Below are 21,305 nucleotides of genomic sequence, written 5' to 3' on the forward strand. Positions count from 1 at the left end.
CTGTAATGGGGATGAAGTCCTCTGGCTGGACCACACACATAACACATGATGGAGAATAAATCTCGGTGACTTTGTGCAGTGATGTGCTTTTTATTTTGTTTTATTATTTTTTTGCTGTGACATTGCTGAATGTAGATATCACTTTGACTATGATCATTTTTTGGTAAATGCATTTTCAATAAACATTTCCAGTTAACTACATGCCCTGGATGCTGTGTCCTAAATTATTTTATGTAGTGTCTAAAGAATGCTCTGTGGTGAATATATTCTTACTTGCTGTGTGTATGATCTGAACACATTGTTTGATTTTGAACACAGGATACCTAATTTTGAGGTGATACTTTGATTTTGATAGAAAAGTCTGGGGTTTTGTGACTGTAGTTTGAGTTTTTGGATTTGAGTTTAAGCTTTTGTGAAGATGGATGGAGGTTTCAAGAAATGTGCTTTAGCAACTGGGAAAACAGTAATATTGAAAAGCCCATTTGGTGTACATTTTGCATCTCAATCAAAAGTGCCTCAGTCACTCTCATGTTTCTGTTATGGATTTACATACACCACCAAAATTGGATGGAGGTTCCAATTTTATGCCTGTTTGTCTGTCTTCCAGCTACCAGTCGGAAACCAAGTGCCAAAAAGCAATGACAAATTGTGCATAGCAGCAATAATCAATGTTTTGTGAAAATTATCTGAAAAAGAATTCAGAAATTGAAAAAGTAAAAAATAAAAATAAAAACTGACAACACCACAGAAAAGCGTAATAACTAAGCGTATTAACTAAATACATACTCCTGACATTTGAATTTAGCTTATGAAAAGCTTTGACCTTGAAATTTTTTTCCAAAGTAAAATTTTGCGGAATGGGAAACTAGTGTTGATGAAGGTTTGTGCTTTACGAGTGTGGTGTTCCATAAATGCATTTAGCAAAAAAAAAATAATAATTATGAGTCAAAGTGATATCTACATTCAGCAGTGCCATGGCAACAAAAATAATAAGCCTAAACAAAAAGCACATTACTGCACAAATTCACCAGGATTCATTCTCCAGCATCATGTCTTTGTGCAGCCTCCAGCCAGAGGATTTCATTCACATCACAAGCAGTATTTTCCCTTGCCAGACAATGAGGGAAAAACCCTCTGGTGTGTTGAACCCAGCCTTGACAAGACTCCATAGTCATATCATCACAGGCCTGTTACACTGCATTCAAAAAAGTTGCCCTGTTGTAGGTTGGTCAGTCATAGTTCTTTCACTTCCACACAAAGAAAAACTCCTCTGTTGGATTCAGAAAGGGGCTGTAATGTGGGAGGAAAACCTTCATGACGCACTGGTTGTTGGTGAACTAAACATGTTTCTGAACAACACGGTGAGAGCTCACCCAAAGTATGACATATACAGGATGCAGTGCTTGCTGATCCAGCTGCTCACGTGCAGCCATAATATCCTGTAGATCACCCAGAAATGTAAGATGTTCAGTGTTACAGTGCATCCGGAAAGTATTCACAACGCTTCACTTTTTCCACATTTTGTTGTTACAGCCTTCTTCCAAAATGGATGAAATTCATTTTTTCCCCCTCAAAATTCCACACACACACACAACACCCCATAATACCAATGTGAAAAAGTTTTTTTTTAAGTTTTGCAAATTTATAAAAAAAAAACAACTAAGAAATCACATGTACCTAAGTCTTCACAATCTTTGCCATGAAGCTCAAAATTGAGCTCAGGTGCATTATGTTTCCACTGAGCATCTTTGAGATGTTTCGACAGCTTAATTGGAGTCCACCTGGGGTTAATTCAGTTGATTGGACATGAATTGGAAAGGCACACACCTGTCTACATATAAGGCCCACAGCTGACAGTGCAAACCAAGCATGAAGTCAAAGAAATTGTCTGTAGACCGCCAAGACAGGAATGTCTCAAAGCACAACTACAGCCCCGTTTACACATAGACGGTAAGAGCTCCCGGAAGCATCCCGGAAGAGTTTTTGGCCGTCTTAAGGATCATACGGCGTTGTTAATGCCAGCACTAGGGGGCGTGGCTTAGTTCCGGCTTTACCGGGAATTGTCGAAAAAATTATTCAACATGTCGAATAATTCCGGGAGCGCTCCCGGAGAATTCGCGTGACGATGGAGACAACGCAAACTACAGCGTTTGATACTTTTTAATCGCCATTTCATCCTGCCCCTTCCTGTAGTGCCGCAGTTTATACCGCCGTAATTGGCGGCTGGCGTTGTATCCCTAATCAACGGCGTGTAAAACGGCGATAGAGCCCACATCGGCGTCCTCAAGGGCATTTTAACTAGAGGCAGCGGACAGTACGCCGTTCTAAACGCCACCTCCCGGTTAACGGTGTTCCAAATGGCCGATAGGCGGCGGTCAATATAAAAACGCTAGCGCGCTGCATGCAGGCCTCTCACTCGCGGCCAGCTCCAGATATTTTTGCAGAGACGCTCCAGTATGCCTCCTAAAAGAAAATTGGCAGCGACAAGGACTTACCAAGAGGTCTGGTTCAGAAGCAGAGGGTAGCCCTGTGGTGGAGGGGGAAAGGAAGGAGAAGAAAAGGCTGAGGATGATCTCCCTCCCCCTGAAGTGACAGAGGCTTCAGCCTATTATACTCTGGGGGCGGTGCCTATATGCAAAAGTTCCTGGAGTAACGCAGGATTTGCCTGGATAAATCCAGCGGTACACAGGGCATTATCGGCAGCAGCAGAACACCGCCGTTCTCACGCACGTCTTATTAACCTGCGATTGTAAAGGATAGAACTGGGTATTAACCCCCGTTGCCTGACGTGTGCCGGATGCTATGGCGTCAAAACGCCGCTTTATTTGGTGGATGTAGCGGCGTTTTATCCGCGTATTTGCGGATAGTACGGTGGCCAAAACACCGGCAAAATGCTCTGCCCCTTTCCACCACGAAAACAGCCGGAACTACCGCGAACTTCGGTCTACGTACTGCCCGCCGACAAAACCATCTATGTGTAAACTAGGCTTACGTGGGAAGGGTACAGAAACATTTCTGCTGCTTTGAAAGTCCCAATGAGCACAGTGGCCTCATTCATAAATGGAAGAAGTTCAGATCCACCAGGACTCTTCCTGGAGCTGGCCACTCATCTAAACTGAGCAATTGACCTTAGTCAAAGAGGTGACCAAAAACCCGATGATCACTCAGAGCTCCAGCATTCCTCTATGGAGAGAGGATAACCTTCCAGACATGATTTGGAAAGACACACACCTGTCTGCATATAGGTTCCCACAGCTGACAGTGCATGTCAAACGAATTGTCTGTAAACCCCAGAGACAGGATTTTCTCTAAGCACACATTTGCGGAAGGGTACAGAAACATTTCTGCTGCTTTGACCATCATCCGTAAATGGAAGTAGTTTGGATCCACCAGGACTCTTCCTAGAGCTGGCTGACCATCTAAACTGAGTGATCGGGGGTGAAGGGCCTTAGTCAGGAAGGTGACCAAGAACCCGATAGTCACTCTGTCAGAGCTCCAGCATTCCTCTGTGGAGAGAGGAGAACCTTCCAGAAGGACAAACCATCTCTGCAGCAATCCACCAATCAGGCCTGCCAATCCGTAGTAAAGGCACGTGGCAGTCTGCCTGTACTTTGCCAAAAGGCACCTAAAGGAGTCTGAGACCATGAGAAAAAAATTCTCTGGTCTAATGAGACAACGATTGAACTTGGTGTGAATGTCAGGTGTCACATTTGGAGGAAACCAGACACCATCTCTACAGTGAAGCATGGTGGTGGCAGCATCATGCTGTGGGGATGTTTTTCAGTGGCAGGAACTGGGAGACTAGTTAGCAGTGTTGCCACAGTTACTTTGAAAAAGTAATCCAATTACTGATTACTGATTACCCCTTGAAAAAGTAACTTAGTTACTTTACTGATTACTCAATTGTAAAAGTAACTAAGTTAGATTACTAGTTACTTTTTTAGTTACTTTTCCCAGCTGCCGACAACAACCCTCTGCCACCTCAACATGACAATGATACCTGTTTTGCCAAAACTTACTTTATAGTCACCCTTTCTTGACTTCAATGAAAATAAATACTTGTTTTATAAAAAGTAAAATAAAGACCTCTTTCTTGACCTCATATTTAACTGTTGACAGCACTGTAACAGTAAAACTTGCAATTTTGAACCTACATTGTTTATAAATGTAACTATTAAATTCATTCTAGCATTTTTCTAACATTTAAATTCTCTCTAAATATTTTACTTGTCGAAATTAATATTATTTTAAGTAGTAGTAGTAGTTGTAGTAAAAAAAGGCTTCAAAACTGGACCTTTAATCTAGGGGTGTTGTGAGGGGGGCACATCCCTCCCCCACGCCCCCATTCCATCTGGATTCGCCCCTGCTTTGGCGTTTGAGCACAAAGAATAGATAACATTTATTTATGCAGAAAACGTGACCAGATTTACAGGTAAGAAAGTTTTATTGTGTTTTCACATCATGTGGTCCTCAGAAAGAGAGTTTAGGTGCATTTGAGTGGAAAATAGTGTTAGTTGTTGACGCGTCGCGGAGGATCAGCTGTTTTAACGTGCAGATACAGAGTGGCTCAGCTCAGCTCTAAATAAAGGAGGAAAAAAGTATAAAAATGTCTTTGTAAAGCTCAGTGCAGGTGTGCTGATCACCGTGCTTTAAGAGACGACGAGTCGAGCAGCTGCAAAAAAACGCGGATGAAAAGCTCACAGCTCACTGAAAGTGGGCAGTTCAGTCGAACCCCGACCTCCTGCCCACAGACCAAGTTTAATGCTGCTATCGACCCACAATGAAAAATAATAGTAACGCACAGTGACTTGGAGAAGTAACTTTAATCTGATTACTGATTTGGAAAGATTAACGCGTTAGATTACTCGTTACTAAAAAAAGTGGTCAGATTAGAGTAACGCGTTACTAAGTAACGCGTTACCGGCATCACTGCTAGTTAGGAATCAGGATTGAGGGAGAGATAAATGCAGCACTGTACAGAGACATCCTAGATTAAAACCTGCTCCAGAGCGCTCTTGACCTCAAACTGGGGCAACGGTTCATCTTTTAGAAGGACAATGGCCCTAAACACACAGCCAAGATATCAAAGGAGTGGCTTCGGGACAACTCTGTGAATGTCCTTGAGTGGCCCAGCCAGAACCCGGACCTGAATCTGATTGAACATCTCTGGAGAGATCTGAAAATGGCTGTGCACCGAAGGTCCCATCCAACCTGATGGAGGTTGAGAGGTGCTGCAAAGAGGAATGGACAAAACTGCCAAAAGATAGGTGCACCAAGCTTGTGACATCATTTTCAAGAAGACTTGAGGCTGTAACTCCTGCCAAAGGTGCATCAACAAAGTAATGAGCAAAGGGTGCAAATACTTAAATACCTGTGATTTCTTAGTTTTTTATTTTTAATAAATTTGCAAAAATTAAAAAAAACAAAAAAACGTCATGTTGTCATTATGGGACTGTTATGTTTTGTAATGTCAGAATGAACCAAATATGTAGACAGAGCAATCAAACCACAGGTAAAGTGAATGACAGGTGATTTAATGAGCAAAACACAAGACGTAATGTGAGTACAACTGGGGAAAACTAGGAGTCGCAAAACAAACACTACAGAGTCTATTCGGGTAACAAAGAAGGAGGTGACAAGAAACAATCTAAACACAACTACGACAGGAGGTGACAAAGAATCTCAACATAATTACAACAAAATCATGGGAGGAACCAAACTAGAAGAAACACCAAAATAAAACAAGAAGAACTAATGACAATAAATATAGAAACACGACCAAGATAAAATAAACAAGAAAAAAACACACTAAAACCAGACTACAACTCAGAAACTAAACTGCAGAACAATATCCAAAGCCAAACAAGGATAAAGACAGTCACACAGACAAGAAAACCCATAGGAACTTAGACAATAACAACACTAGGAACAGTCACGAGGGGGAGTCTGCGCACAAGGACAGACACAGAAATAAGAGGACAAGGACTGACACAAGGAACACAGCCATAACACCATGACAAAAAGGCACAAACACCAAAAGACAGACCACAGACACAGAAAAACAAAAAAAAAAACAACAGGACACAGAGAACACTCCACAACAGGGACGTTGCAAGTAGAATTTTTGATGGGAAAAAATTATTTACTCCATTTTGGAATTAGGTTGTAACAACAAAATATGGAAAAATTAAGCGCTGTAAATACTTTTCAGATGCACTGTATATGGCCCCATGTTTTCATGATGGTGGGCAACCTCTTAATGACTGCTCAAATGGTGGCATTGCCACTATGCAGCCAGGGACTTCCACAATGGTACATCAACCAATTATGCTCCTGCCTCTTTTCACCACATTGAACCCTGCTTCATCTATGAAAATGTATTCACGGGGCCTCTCCATGGAATCCAGTTCAATTCAAATCAATTCAATTTTATTTATATAGCGCCAAATCACAACAAACAGTTGCCCCAAGGCGCTTTATATTGTAAGGCAAGGCCATACAATAATTCAAACACAGTTCAAACACTTTCTATAACAATAGATAAAATGTAGTTTGGTACATTAAGAGATACTAAAAGACAGACTTCTGCAATAATGTATTTACAGTATATGCACTCCAGATTTATCTACAGTAGTGTTCAGAATAATAGTAGTGCTATGTGACTAAAAAGATTAATCCAGGTTTTGAGTATATTTCGTATTGTTACATGGGAAACAAGGTACCAGTAGATTCAGTAGATTCTCACAAATCCAACAAAACCAAGCATTCATGATATGCACACTCTTAAGGCTATGAAATAGGGCTATTAATAAAAAAAAAAAAGTAGAAAAGGGGGTGTTCACAATAATAGTAGTGTGGCATTCAGTCAGTGAGTTTGTCAGTTTTGTGGAACAAACAGGTGTGAATCAGGTGCCCCTTATTTAAGGATGAAGCCAGCACCTGTTGAACATGCTTTTCTCTTTGAAAGCCTGGGGAAAATGGGACGTTCAAGACATTGTTTAGAAGAACAGCGTAGTTTGATTAAAAAGTTGATTGGAGAGGGGAAAACTTATACGCAGGAGCAAAAAATTGTAGGCTGTTCATCTACAATGATCTCCAATGCATAAAAATGGAGAAAAAAAAAACAGAGACACGTGGAAGAAAATGGAAAATAACCATCAAAATGGATAGAAGAATAACCAGAATGGCAAATGATCACCCAGTGATCAGCTCCAGGATGCTCAAAGACAGTCTGGAGTTACCTGTAAGTGCTGTGACAGTTGGAAGACACCTGTGTGAAGCTAATTTATTTGCAAGAATCCCCCGCAAAGACCCTCTGTTAAATAAAAGACATGTGCAGAAGAGGTTACAATTTGCCAAAGAACATATCAACTGGCCTAAAGAGAAATGGAGGAATATTTTGTGGACTGATGAGAGTAAAATTGTTCTTTTTGGATCCAAGGGCTGCAGACAGTTTGTGAGATGACCCCCAAACTCTGAATTCAAGCCACAGTTCACAATGAAGACAGTGAAGCATGGTGGTGCAAGCATCATGATATGGGCATGTTTCTCCTACTATGGTGTTTAGCCTATATATCGCATACCAGGTATCATGGATCAGTTTGGATATGTCAGAATACTTGAAGAGGTCATGTTGCCTTATGCTGAAGAGGACATGCCCTTGAAATGGGTGTTTCAACAAGACAATGACCCCAAGCACACTAGTAAACGAGCAAAATCTTGGTTCCAAGCCAACAAAATTAATGTTTTGGAGTGGCCTGCCCAATCCCCGGACCTAAATCCAATTGAGAACTTGTGGGGTGACATCAAAAAAGCTGTTTCTGAAGCAAAACCAAGAAATGTGAATGAACTGTGGAATGTTGTTAAAGAATTTTGGAGTGGAATAACAGCTGAAAGGTGCCACAAGTTGGTTGACTCCATGCCTCGCAGATGTGAAGAAATGATGAAAAACTGTGGTTATACAACTAAATACTAGTTTAGTGATTCACAGGATTGCTAAAAAAGCAGTTTGAACATAATAGTTTTAGTTTGTAGCGTCAACAGCAGATGCCACTATTATAAGACCTCTTTTCTACTTTTTTTTTTTTTTTTTTTACCAATAGCCCAATTTCATAGTCTTAAGAGTGTGCATATCATGAATGCTTGGTCTTGTTGGATTTGTGAGAATCTACTGAATCTACTGGTACCTTGTTTCCCATGTAACAGTAGGAAATATACTCAAAACCTGGATTTTCTTTTTAGTCACATAGCACTACTATTATTCTGAACACTACTGTACATTACAATATAGTTTACTGTCTGTAAAAGTAGCAACTGCAACTACTAGCTTACAGTAACAGTAGGCCTATGAGCACAGAATTGTACTGGAAGCATCAGTGCTAAAGTGTGTGTAGGTTACACTTTCTTTCATACGCTGATATCTTAGATCTATGACTTTATCAGCGCTGCCACTCAAGCACCAGAAAATTTTTAAGCATTTTCTAAACTGGCACAAGATTAAGCAAGCTTTTCCCGGCGAGTCACTGCTCGGAAAAACTATGCACCAGAATTGAAAAGGTGTAACAGCTACTTTAGTATCTATGCTCCTTTAAAATTTTAAATTGACTGAACTTGAAAATTTAATAGTCACGGATGATTAATCTGTGGATTCATACTGAGGGACACATAATGAGAGCTTCTTCTGATCAACTTTATGTGAAGGAACTGTGTTACATTGTGTGAGACAAATGGTGGTCACACCAGATACTTACTGCTTTTCTGACACAACCCCCCCCTCCACAGACCCCCTCAATAAAGCAAAACTTAGCATTTTAGAGTGGCCTTTTATTGTGGCCAGCCTAAGGCACACCTGTGTAATAATCATGCTGTCGAATCAGCATGTTGATATGTCACACCTGTGAGGTGCGATGGATTATCTCTGCAAAGGAGAAGTGCTCCCTAACACAGAATTACACAGAACAGTGTACAGATTTACAGTGAACAGTATTTGAGAGATATAGGTCTTTTGCATATATAGAAAATGTTTTAGATCTTTGAATTCAGGTCATGAGTTTTGCCCGTTCCTCAGAAATGTTCTCACTAAGTGAATTCTGGTTTCACCATTTTTACAGAGAAAACCCTGTACAATGAACCATGTCTTCTCCAGAATACATCACAGCGACAGCACCCTCACTCGTCCGTGAAATTATTGATGATCTTAAATGTTCAGAAACAATGGTATTTTTACAATATAGACAATCCAATAAATAAAATAAAAAACCTCAGACAAATTAAGATTAATTTTTTTTTCCTTATAAAATTTAAAAAAAAATGCAACAAACTGCTGATGGAAAAGTCACTGCAGCTACACTTTAATTAATGGGCAAAGTACATTTGATGTGTGTCACAAAGTGAACATTTTAAAACAAATTTTCCCTTTGCAATTGTCAGGGCTCGTGATGGATTGACACAGGAAACAGGTGGAGACCAATGTAGACTCTCAGACATGGCTGGTTGTGATGAATAAAAGGCTTTATCTTGTAACCAGGCAGTCAGTACATGGGTAATCAGATAATGAGGCAGAGGTATCAGACAGGGTACAGGTTGGGATGTGGTCAAAAATAGAAGCTGAGGTCATACCAACAGCGTTGAGGAGTATCACAGGCAAAAACAGAGGCAGAGTCAAAATAGAAGCTGAGTTCAGGATTAAGGCAAGGCGAAGGTCGGAGCAAACAAGACATGAACTGAAGGCGAGAGAGTGAACAAAGTTAACAAGCAGGCAGTGAACTATGGAACTGTGAGGGTTTTAATAAGGAGCAAACTAATCAGGTAAATGTGAAGCAAGTGTGTGGAAGGTTCTGGAAAGGGGTCTTGGGGTCTTGCTGTCATTTACCATAAAGATCTTATTATAACACCTCTCCCACTGCCAGAGCTCATCACATTTGAGTGCTTGTTATTCAAATGTAGATCACAAAAAGAAACAACAAAAATTCTCCTCATCTACCGCCCCCCAAAACCACACCCTGGATTCACTGCTGAACTTCAAGACCTACTAACATCACTCTGTGCAACCTCCAATAGTACACTTATACTGGGAGATTTCAACGTTCACGTCGACTCCCCCACAAACCGCCCAGCTGCAGAGCTCCTAGATCTCCTGGACTGCCTTCACCTCACTCAACATATAACAGTTCCCACAAACACAAAAGGCCACACTCTTGATTTGGTCATAACAGACAATGCTCCCATTAAAAACATAAAGCTGTACGACCTGGGCGTGTCTGACCATAAGGCCGTCTCCCTGGAACTGCCATTAGCAGAAACATACCTCCAAACAAAACGTCAGATCCGGTTCAGAAACTTAAAAGCAATTGACACCATTCTCTTCAACCAGGACATACAGAAAATTTCACAAGTCACATAGCTCACATCAGTTAATGAATCCGTTCAGCACTACAACTCTAGTCTTCACAACATCCTCGAGTTACATGCACCAGTCAAAACAAGAACAGTAACTTTTTCCAGGTCAGCTCCTTGGTACACAACAGAGCTCCGAAAAATGAAAACTGCTGGTCGCGCCCTGGAGCGCAGATACGTCTCCAGTGGCTTACATGTACACAAACAGGGTTACCGTGAACACCAGAAACAATACTCTAGAGCACTCGCCACAGCCAGGTCCCAATACTTCTCTCATAAAATTTCAAACTGTACGGGTACAAAACAGTTATTTTCATCAATCAACTCTCTCCTCAAACCTCCCACACTCTCCAACACCGATACCAGCACAGATCAGTGTAACAGGTTTTTGGACTTTTTCACAACAAAGGTAGCCACAATTCGGTCTCATCTCCCTGCTACAACACCATGTCACTTCAAACTCAGTATCTCCAACCCACTCCACACTTTTTCAGATTTCATGGACACCAATCTGACAGAGGTAGAGAGGATCATAAAATGCATGAAAACATCTACTTGTTCATTGGATCCTCTCCCTACACCACTACTACATTACAGCTATTAGTCCTCTAATCAAAGAAATTATTAACCAGTCACTCAAATCCGGTCAGGTTCCTCCAGCTCTCAAATCAGCCATTATTCGCCCTCATCTCAAAAAACCCTCACTCGACCCGAAAATCCTGGCTCATTACCACCCTGTCTCAAACTTGCCGTTCCTTTCCAAAGTCCTGAAAAAAGTCGTATCAGTTCAACTCCATGATCACCTCCACACCCATAACCTATATGAAATATTTCAGTCTGGTTTCCGCTCAGCACATAGCACAGAAACAGCCCTCGTCCACATCATGAACGACCTTCTCATGACTGCGGACTAGGGCTCACCATCTCTCCTCCTCCTACTGGATCTATCAGCCGCTTTTGACACCATTGACCACACCATCCTGCTCCACCGCCTCAACACTGAAATAGGACTCACTGGCACAACTCTCAACTGGTTTCGCTCATATCTCACGAACAGGACAGAATGTGTTACACTCGGACAATCCAAATCCAAAACCCATACTGTCAGCTGTGGAGTGCCACAAGGGACCGTCCTTGGTCCAACCCTTTTTACCATCTACATGCTCCCCCTTGGTCAAATCATCCGTGAACACAAGATTTAATTTCATTGCTACGCAGACAACACACAGTTATACATCAAAATGGACTCCACACTCCCCTCAGCTCTGCCGTCTGCCTTTCACGCTTGCCTGGAGGAGATAGAGGCATGGATGACTGATAACTTTCTTAAACTAAACACTGACAAAACTCAAGCCATCCTCATCGGTACCCCACATCAAACCCAGTCCTCCTCCCTCACCAGTATTCCCATTCTCTGCCACAACATTCCTCTGTCCACCTCCGTCACCAACCTTGGAGTCAGATTTGACCCACATCTCACCTTTGACACCCACATCCGCCACCTATGCAAAGTCTCCTTCCATCACCTCAAAAACTCCGCCCCTCCCTTTCCCAACCGGATGCTGAGAGGTTGGTCCATGCTTTTGTCTCCTCCAGGTTGGACTATTGCAATGCCCTCCTCATCGGGACCCCAGGTAAAAACCTGCAAAAGCTGCAGCACATCCAGAACTGTGCTGCCCGGGTCCTGACGAGGAGGCGCAAGTTTGACCACATCACCCCAGTCCTCAGATCCCTCCACTGGCTGCCCATCAAATACAGAATAGAGTACAAACTCTGCCTCCTGACTTATCAGTGCATGCACGGAACCGCCCCTGCCTACCTCAGTGAACTCTTCACCCCACACACCACCTCAAGATCTCTCCGCTCCACCACCTCCTCACACTGCCTTCACCAACCCAGCACCAGACTCTCCACCATGGGAGACAGGGCCTTCCAGGCAGTGGCCCCTCGGCTCTGGAACTCCCTCCCAGAGACCCTGAGGGCCCCACAAAGTGTGGAGGCATTTAAAAAAGGCCTAAAGACATTATTTCAAAAGGCCTTTTAGATATCTTATCATTTGAAATGGTTTCTACAAAATCTGTTTTCCAAATCCGTTTTAATTCTGTTTTTAAATCCTTGCTGTAGCACTTTGAGTTTTCTTTGAAATGTAAGGTGCAATACAAATAAAATGTATTATTATTTATTGTTAGAGGTGTGTTTTAGTGAACAAAGAAGAGGGAAGAAAGGCAAGAGAGTGCGGGAGGGCAAAACAAAGCGGTGTAAAACAAGAGAAGTGAGTGACAGAAAAACTAACTGTGAGAAACATGATGTGCTCAAATAATTAATGTGAACCCAAGAACCCAAGAACTAATGTGACAAGTCAGAAGGGGGAAAACAAGAAAACTAATGATTAAAACTAAAACTAGAATGGAACTGTTATTGACTGGTACAGAAAAGTTTCAGAAGAAGTCGGTTTCAGCATTTTATCCGGATATTCCACTGTTAAAGGAGATTTTTTTAATGAAAGACGTGCGGACGGGTCCGCGCGTCGGGACGCAGCCGACGCGGTGCGGCGGCACAGGAAAAACACCTCCGTGTTGATAACCATTTGTAAAATCCAGGCGGCTTTTGATGGCTTTCAGTGGAGTGAGTATATGAGAAATTGTTTAACAGCTGGACATGTTTCAACTTGTCCTTAAGGCTTCCAACAGAGGTGTTTTTCCTGTGGCGGAGCGTCGCGGCGTCTGCGAGCCGACGCGCGGACCCGTCCGCACGTCTTTCATTAAAAAAATCTCCTTTAACAGTGGAATATCCGGATAAAATGCTGAAACCGACTTCTTCTGAAACTTCTCTGTTCTCTCACGACGTCCTGGATCAATAGAGCCTGAAATGTGGAGGTTTTCAGCTTGAAACAGGCTGATGACGCCGCCTGAGAGCGCTGTGCGACGTCTCGCACTGTGGGAAGTCCTTAAAGCGACAGTGTCACCTCAAAATCTCTCATCAGCCGTTAAAATTTTCACTGAAAACCAGCTTAATTTTTCGAACCATGTCCACTTCGATGTGTCTCACAGGTTTAGAAAAAATTTTGATCAAACAAAGCGCCAGTCTCTCAGCAACTTCTCAGACAAAGGAATTCCGACGAGGGGCTGGACGACTCCTCCCACAAGGAGTGCTCACAGGCGAATGACGTCACCGACAGGCGTGGAAAAACTCACCCATGCGCACGAGGGTTCAAGCATGTCTGACGTAAAAACATATGAATGAAATCCATATAGTTTTTGAAAAAAATAAAAAGGACCTATACTTTATGGACAGACCTCGTATAAACAGCTTCAACCACAAGCTTACGCGTAGCCAAGGGTGGGCCTGGATGGGCCTGGGCCCACCCACTTGTCAGCCAGGCCCGTCCCATCCAATGAGAAGGCTGAGTCAACACTCGACAGTCTCCTGTTGCCTCATTGTATTCCTATGATATGGTATTGCATTAGCACTGACCAACAATTAATACATTTTGTAAAAAAAAATCTGATTCATCTTCTATGATTTTTATTAATTCATTTTCAGAGTACAGTGGTCCCTCGCTATAACGCAGTTCACCTTTCGTGGCCTCGAAGTTTCGCGGATTGTTTTAGTGCAATTTTGCGTGCTTTTTTTTTTTAACGGCGCATTGTGTTCTGTGTCCTTATCAGGCGGGCCGTTCGCGGCACTGGTCGGCATCACCGCGATTGCTCTCACTGCCTCCGATGTGCTTTCTGCGGGCTCGGTAAATGCAGCAGCGGGCCACCTCCTCCTGTCTGCTGTGCGGAATTGCGCCAAATCTGGCAACAGGTCCAGAGATACACTTGCTGTTTTGATCCAGATGTTGATCGCAGCCGCAGAGCTCCATGGCCACTGAGAGAGGACTTGGATTCGTTGCGGGTCCCGCATCCGTACCTCCGGAGGCAGTGAGCGAAGGGAGAGCTGTGCATTGTGTTCTGCGTGTGTCTGTTTATAATCTTATCGCCCAGAAGAAAAAAGAGAGTGTTTACACAGGAGAGAAAAGTGAGAAAATGTTAATGCCTGTTTGAGAAAAGTGTATAAAGTGTGTAGTGAGGGGTTTTACAGCCTTAAAACATCTATAATTGTAAAAACTAACGCTGACTACTTCGCCGGATTTCGTTTATCGCGGGTTATTTTTTAACGTAACTCCCGCGATAAACGAGGGAGCACATTTTTCCTCAAATAAATAGTCTTCTGTGGGCCCTCATCACAATGCCAATAACAACATGCACTGTCGAACGGCTGTTTTCTACTGTTAAATGGATAAAAACGTCCACCAGAACATCCATGTTGACTCACAGACTGAATGCACTCTCCGTGCTTTCCCTTGAACGAGAACTGACCGAATCGTTGGACTATGATGACGTGATAAGAGAGTTCAACAAAAACCCCGTCGTCTCCTGCTGTAGCATACATTAAAAGGATTTGTCAAATGTAAGTGTGAGACCATTAATTACTTTTTTCTCTCTAAATAGTCCTAATTGTTAATATTATATTAAACTGTCCGTTCTGATGGTTTTTAATTTGGCCGCCGAGCCATGGTTTCCATTGTTTATCAATTTCATAATTTGGCCGCTGAGCCAACCTGTTTTCATGTTGCGGATATATTTTTGAATTTTTATTTTAAAGGACTTTACATAACTAAGCATTGCGTTGCTGCTTGCATTGTCCATGGGGTGCTTGTGTCTGACACTTTGCGTCTGTGTAACTGTGCACACAGTGTCTGTGCAGTTGGCTGAGATGTGTTCATCATTAAACTTGGAATTCATTTTTGAAACAATGCCTTATTTAAATACCTATTGACGTTTTGGGTTTAGGCCGAGCCAAGCAGGCTACCAGACTTGCACTGAATGTGTGTGTGTGTGTGTGTGTGTGTGTGTGTGTGTGTGTGTGTGTGTGTGTGTGTGTGTGTGTGTGTGTGTGTGTGTGTGTGTGTGTGTGTGTGTGTGGCGCTGCACTGCAGCTTGCATTATCCATGAAGAGTACTTGTGTCTGTGTGCTCACTTTGCCAGTGCTGTAGGCTAAGTGATAACGTTGCTTGCGATGACCAAACGAGGCACACTTTTTCAAATGGTGTATTATAATACCTACACCTTACCTACAACCCCAAAGGTTGGGCCCATCTGATTTTTTTCTGGGCCCACCCGTTTTATGATTTCTGCCTACGCCCCTGACCACAAGTGCTCCTAATTTCAACCATGGGTTTATTCCCTACAACAAGCCCAAACATGTCCAGGTGGCAGATAGATTCCTGGCATGTTAAATTAGCAAAAAAAAAAAAAAAGAGTTACTTTATGTATCGTACAGGTTCAACAAAGTTGAATGACATTCTTATCAGGTTATGGTGTTTGAGACCTGAGGACTGTCAGTTCAGTATCCTTTCAGACAGAAACACTGGCTACGTTTACATGCAGTTAATATTCGGGTTAAGGTCAATATTCCGGTTTCTGAATCATTAGGAATAACCCGTTTACATGCTTAAGCAGACAGAGTTACTCCTGTATACATGGTCACTGGTATCATTTGGAATATCCCCATCTAAACAGCGACGCATGGACAACGTCCAGACGCACGGAGAACGTCATGATGTAAATATGCGTCATTTCCATTTCTTCTTCCCCTTTCTACCGTCAATAAAAGACATTATATTCATGTCTTTCATGATACTAATGAAGTATTCAGTTTCCTCCTCGCTCCAAAAGTGTGGTGCTGTGCTGCCACGTCTGGATTTTGCCATACTTGTTTACCTTTGCTTCTGTGGTGTCCGGTGGGTTGCGCGCGCTGCATACAAGTAGTTGCCGTACTCAAAAGACCAAAATTCCTTGCGGATAGGACATGCGCAGAACATAAAATAATGTTCCTTTCTATGGGGATATCCAGATGCGCGTTTATGTGACCTGATATTTGGGTTAGAAAAGGAGTAATCTAGCGGTCATATTCGGGTTTTTAAAAACCAGAATATGAGCATATTCGGGTTTTTGCGGGTGTTTACATGGCCGTGCGCAACCGGATTATTACTAATATTCCGGTTATGAAAGGGTTATTGGCTGCATGTAAACGTAGTCACTAAGGTGCCTTGGGCAAGGACCTTAATCCCCAAATTGCTCCCTGTGTGTGTGTGTGTAGTGTGTGTGTGTGTGTGTGTGTGTGTGTGTGTGTGTGTGTGTGTGTGTGTGTGTGTGTGTGTGTGTGTGTGTGTGTGTGTGTGTGTGTGTGTGTGTGTGTGTGTGTCATCATTGTAAAGCACTTTGGAAAGAGCACTACATGAATGCAGTCCATTTACCAATTACAGTAGTCAATAAGACTTAGTGTTGTCATTTTTGGTGTTTTTGTGACTCCAGAGCATCACTGAAGCTTTAACCAATTATTTAGTTATTTTATTGCCAGCAATTCCATCCATCCATACATCCATTTTCTGGACCCAATTATTCCAGTTAGTGGTCACAGAGGGTGGATCCTATCCCAGCAGTAGTTGGGCCAGAGATGGGGTACTCCCTGAACAGAAGGCCAGTCTACCACAGGGTGTGATTGCCAGTAATTTTAGTAATCTATTCATCATTTTAACTAATATGTTAAGAAAACGGCCACATTGTGACTTGTTACTATGTATGAAATGTTACAGTTTTTGTCTTTTCTCTCTTTTTGTTGTTGTAAGTGTCTTATCTTGGGGTTTTAGGCAAAACAAGTCATTTGAAAATGTGGCCTTGGTCTGTGTCAAATTAAGATAGGTTTTTCTTCTTTTGCTGTTTGAATGGAGTGAACCAACGGTTAGTATTGGCTCTAGTAGATGGTTGGCAGGTGTTTTAGGTATTGGCAGTTAAACTGTCAATGCTGTCTTGCTCTGACGGTCACTACTGTGACTGCTGATTAAAGTTTGGCCTTGAAGAGCTAAACGGATTTCTCTTGAATATTTTAATAACTGTTGACAACAGATAAGATAAACTCTTGCACAAGAATGGAAAATCCTTTTCAAATCCTCCATGTTCTCTTGCATCCTCCTGTTCTCACGATCTCCAGTCTCAGTGCAGATGACAATGCAAATTAATGCACCATTATGCCACGAATGATAACATTTCATTCATTGCTGTTTTGTGCAGATTTGCCACTGTGAGTAGCTAAAGCAGCTGCAGAAAATAAAACAGCAGTTACTTATCTGCATGATCATTTGGGTGTCAAATGATGGGAAAAAATTTAAATGTTTTATTTGTAGTGTTTTAATTGGGTTTTCTCATTGCTGATGTGTTTATTTAGTGCACAGTAGCTTTCCATAATTGTGTAAGAGTGGGTTTAAATTAATCTCACTGGGCCCCTCTCTTAGTTATTACTGCTACTAAATTTTAATGCAGTGCCCATATGCAATATCATCTGTTATGTTTGTGCTCTTTTGTGTGTCATAAATTAGAGCAAGCTTCATTTTTCTGCTGTAGGTATTAACCGATTATTGGGTAACAACACATATGAGGCTGCTTTTCCCCCACATGAGGTAAGAAGATCATAATTTGCAGAAAAACCTTCCGAGCTTTGTGGGTCACACTGGTTTGTGTCTCATCAGGGTGGTTACAAGAGCAGACATCCCATTAAAACGCACGGTGCCCAGAACCACAGACACCTCCTTTATGAGCGCTGGGCCCGCTGGGGCATCTGGTACAAATATCAGCCTCTGGACCTCATCAGGTAACCAACTTTGGAACAGCTGGCACAGCAGCATAAGCCGATTTATTATATTTGCATGAACACTATTGTCCACATGAGCACTGTCCTCTCTTTATCATTTCAGAAAATAGTGTTTGGGAGCAGGGTTTGTTTGGGGGGGGTTATTACGTCCACCAAGGACGTACTAAAATCATTGGCGTTTATTTATTTATTTGTCTGTCTGTCTGTCTATCTTTTAGCAATATTATGTGAAAACTACTACACGGATTTTGATGAAATTTTCACCACAGATAGATATTACAAGCCAAGCGCGAAGCTCGCTCTATGGTACAGGCAGCCCCAAACAGGAAGTGCCAAATTTTGAGTCCACAGTGAAACAGGAAATGTCAAGTGTCAAACACTTCCTGGATCAACGCTTCCTGGATTGATAGATGAGATCCCATGGAATCTCACGGGAACTCAGTGGCAAGTTCATACTGAAACAGGAAGTGCCAAATTTTGAGTCCACAGTGAAACAGGAAATGCCAAATGTTGAACACTTTCTGGCATGGGTGGAGCTAGAGCAGAGGCCAGGGTTGCACTGGATTGGACACAGATGATTGGCATGTCATGGCACTGCAAATCTGGTTGAAAAGAACGGCATGGATCCAACGCATTGCGATTATCATTACGGGTGTATTATGATGCATTGCGCACGTGTTGCGCGTGCACGGCATCTGCATTGTGGTCATAAATGAAGCACACGCCGGCCGTCGGCATCACTATTCACACCAACAATACAGCCTCTGGAGCATTTGCTGGACTTGGATAAGTTGATTGGAGTAAAGAAGCAGTGAACAGGGTGAGTGGTGACATCAGCGGATCGCATCAAAGCACAGCTTGTCTGAACATTATAACAATAATTTAAATCTGTTATAAACATAGGAATAAATACTGCAACAGCTGCAGACAAGAAGGAAAAAACACACAACTGTTTTATCAAGCCTAGACAATGTAAACAAGTCAAATAATTACATTTTTAGACGGTTCAAAATGCTCCCTCTGTGATTCAATAGGTGATTAGAGCCATTTTCAACAGGCAATTTGCAGAATAAAATGATTATTCCACCACAAAATAATTATTTTATATAGGCAGCATCCAGCGCAGAGCACGTGGCAGCCGGTAGAACAAAGTACGGCGTCCAGCTGTGAACACAGAGCATCTGATTTGTCCATCCATCCATTTTCTTCCGCTTTATCTGGAGTCGGGTCGCGGGGGCAGCAGCTCAAGCAAAGCGGCCCAGACCTCCTGATCCACACACACCTCCCCCAGCTCCTCCGGGGGGAACCCCAAGGCGTTCCCAAGCCAACCGAGAGATGTAGTCCCTCCAGCGTGTCCTGGGTCTTCCCCGGGGCCTCCTCCCAATGGGACGTGCCCGGAACACCTCTCCAGCGAGGCGTCCAGGGGGCATCCGGAAAAGATGCCCGAGCCACCTCAACTGACTACTTTCGACATGGAGGAGCAGCGGCTCGACTCCGAGCTCCTCCCGAGTGACCGAGCTCCTCACCCTATCTCTAAGGGAGGGCCCAGCCACCCTGCGGAGGAAACTCATCTCGGCCGCTTGTACTCACGATCTCGTTCTTTCGGTCATGAGCCAAATCTCATGACCATAGGTGAGGATCGGAACATAGATCTATCGGTAAATCGAGAGCTTTGCCCCCCTACTCAGCTCTCTCTTCACCACGATGGTCCGATACAGCGACCGCATCACTGCAGATGCTGCACTGATCCGTCTATTGATCTCACGCTCCATCCGTCCCTCACTCGTGAACAAGACCCCGAGATACTTAAACTCCTCCACTTGAGGCAAGGATACTCCACCGACCTGAAGAGGGCAAAGCACCTTTTTCCGGTCGAGACCATGGCCTCGGATTTGGAGGAGCTTATTTTCATCCCGGACACTTCACACTCAGCTGCAGACCGCACCAGTGCACGCTGAAGGTCCTGATTTGACGAAGCCAACAGAACCACATCATCCGCAAACAGCAGAAATGAGATTCTGTGGTTCCTAAACCAGACCCCCTCTACACCCTGGCTGCGCCTAGAAATTCTGTCCATAAAAATAATGAACAGAACCGGTGACAAAGGGCAGCCCTGGCTGAGGCCAACGTGCACTGGAAACAGGTTTGACTTACTACCGGCAATGCGAACCAAGCTCTTGCTGCGGTCGTACAGGGACCGGATAGCCCTTAGCAAAGGACCCCAGACCCCGTACTCCCGGTGCACCCCCCACAGGGTGCCCCAAGGGACACGGTCGAACGCCTTCTCCAGATCCACAAAACAAATGTGGACTGGTTGGGCGAACTCCCATGAACCCTCGAGCACCCGATGGAGCGTGTAGAGCTGGTTCAGTGTGCCGTGACCAGGACTTAAACCACACTGCTCCTCCTGAATCCGAGGTTCGACCATCGGTCGAATTCTCCTCTTCAGTACTCTGGAATAGACCTTACCAGGGAGGCTGAGGAGTGTGATCCCCCTATAGTTGGAACACACCCTCCAGTCCCCCTTCTTAAACAGAGGGACCACCACCCCGGTCTGCCAATCCAGAGGCACTGTCCCCGATCGCCATGTGATGCTGCAGAGGCGTGTCAGCCAAGACAATCCCACAACATCCAGAGACTTAAGGTACTCAGGATGGATTTCATCCACCCCAGGAGCCTTGCCACCGAGGAGCTTTCTAACCACCTCGGTGACTTCGGCCTGGGTAATGGATGAGTCCGCCTCTGAGTCCCCAGTCTCTGCTTCCTCTTTGGAAGACATGACGATGGGATTGAGGAGATCCTCGAAGTATTCCTTCCACCGCCCGACAGCATCCCCAGTCAGGGTCAACAGCTCCCCACCCGCATCGTAAACAGTGCTGGTGGAGAGCTGCTTCTGCCTCCTGAGGTGTCAGACAGTTTGCCAGAATCTCTTCAAGGCCAACCGATAGTCCTCCTCCATGACCTCCCCAAACTCCTCCCAGACCTGAGTTTTTGCCTCTGCGACCGCACAGGCTGCGGCATGCTTGGCCTGCCAGTACCTGTCAGCTGCCTTTGGCCTTTGGGGTCCCACCTACCAACAAAAATAAGTAGGACTCCTTCTTCAGCTTGACGGCATCCTTTACTTCCGGCGTCCACCACCGGGTTCAGGGATTGCCGCCGCGACAGGCACCAGAGACCTTGTGACCACAGCTACGAGTGGCTGCATCGACAATGGAGGT

General features: G+C 43.6%; 1 protein-coding gene across 1 annotated transcript in view; it reads left to right on the forward strand.

Moving 5' to 3' along the window:
- The window catches only part of ano3 (anoctamin 3), a 168,961-nt gene that overhangs the window by 110,296 nt on the left and 37,360 nt on the right, over positions 1-21,305 (forward strand). Inside the window, exons 9-10 of the mRNA XM_034176176.1 lie at positions 17,841-17,896; positions 17,966-18,087. Of these exons, the coding sequence (XP_034032067.1) occupies positions 17,841-17,896; positions 17,966-18,087 (178 nt within the window). The remainder of the gene's footprint in view (positions 1-17,840; positions 17,897-17,965; positions 18,088-21,305) is intronic.

Source organism: Thalassophryne amazonica, chromosome 8 (assembly GCF_902500255.1).
Source record: "Thalassophryne amazonica chromosome 8, fThaAma1.1, whole genome shotgun sequence".
Classification (NCBI taxonomy): Eukaryota; Metazoa; Chordata; class Actinopteri; order Batrachoidiformes; family Batrachoididae; genus Thalassophryne; species Thalassophryne amazonica.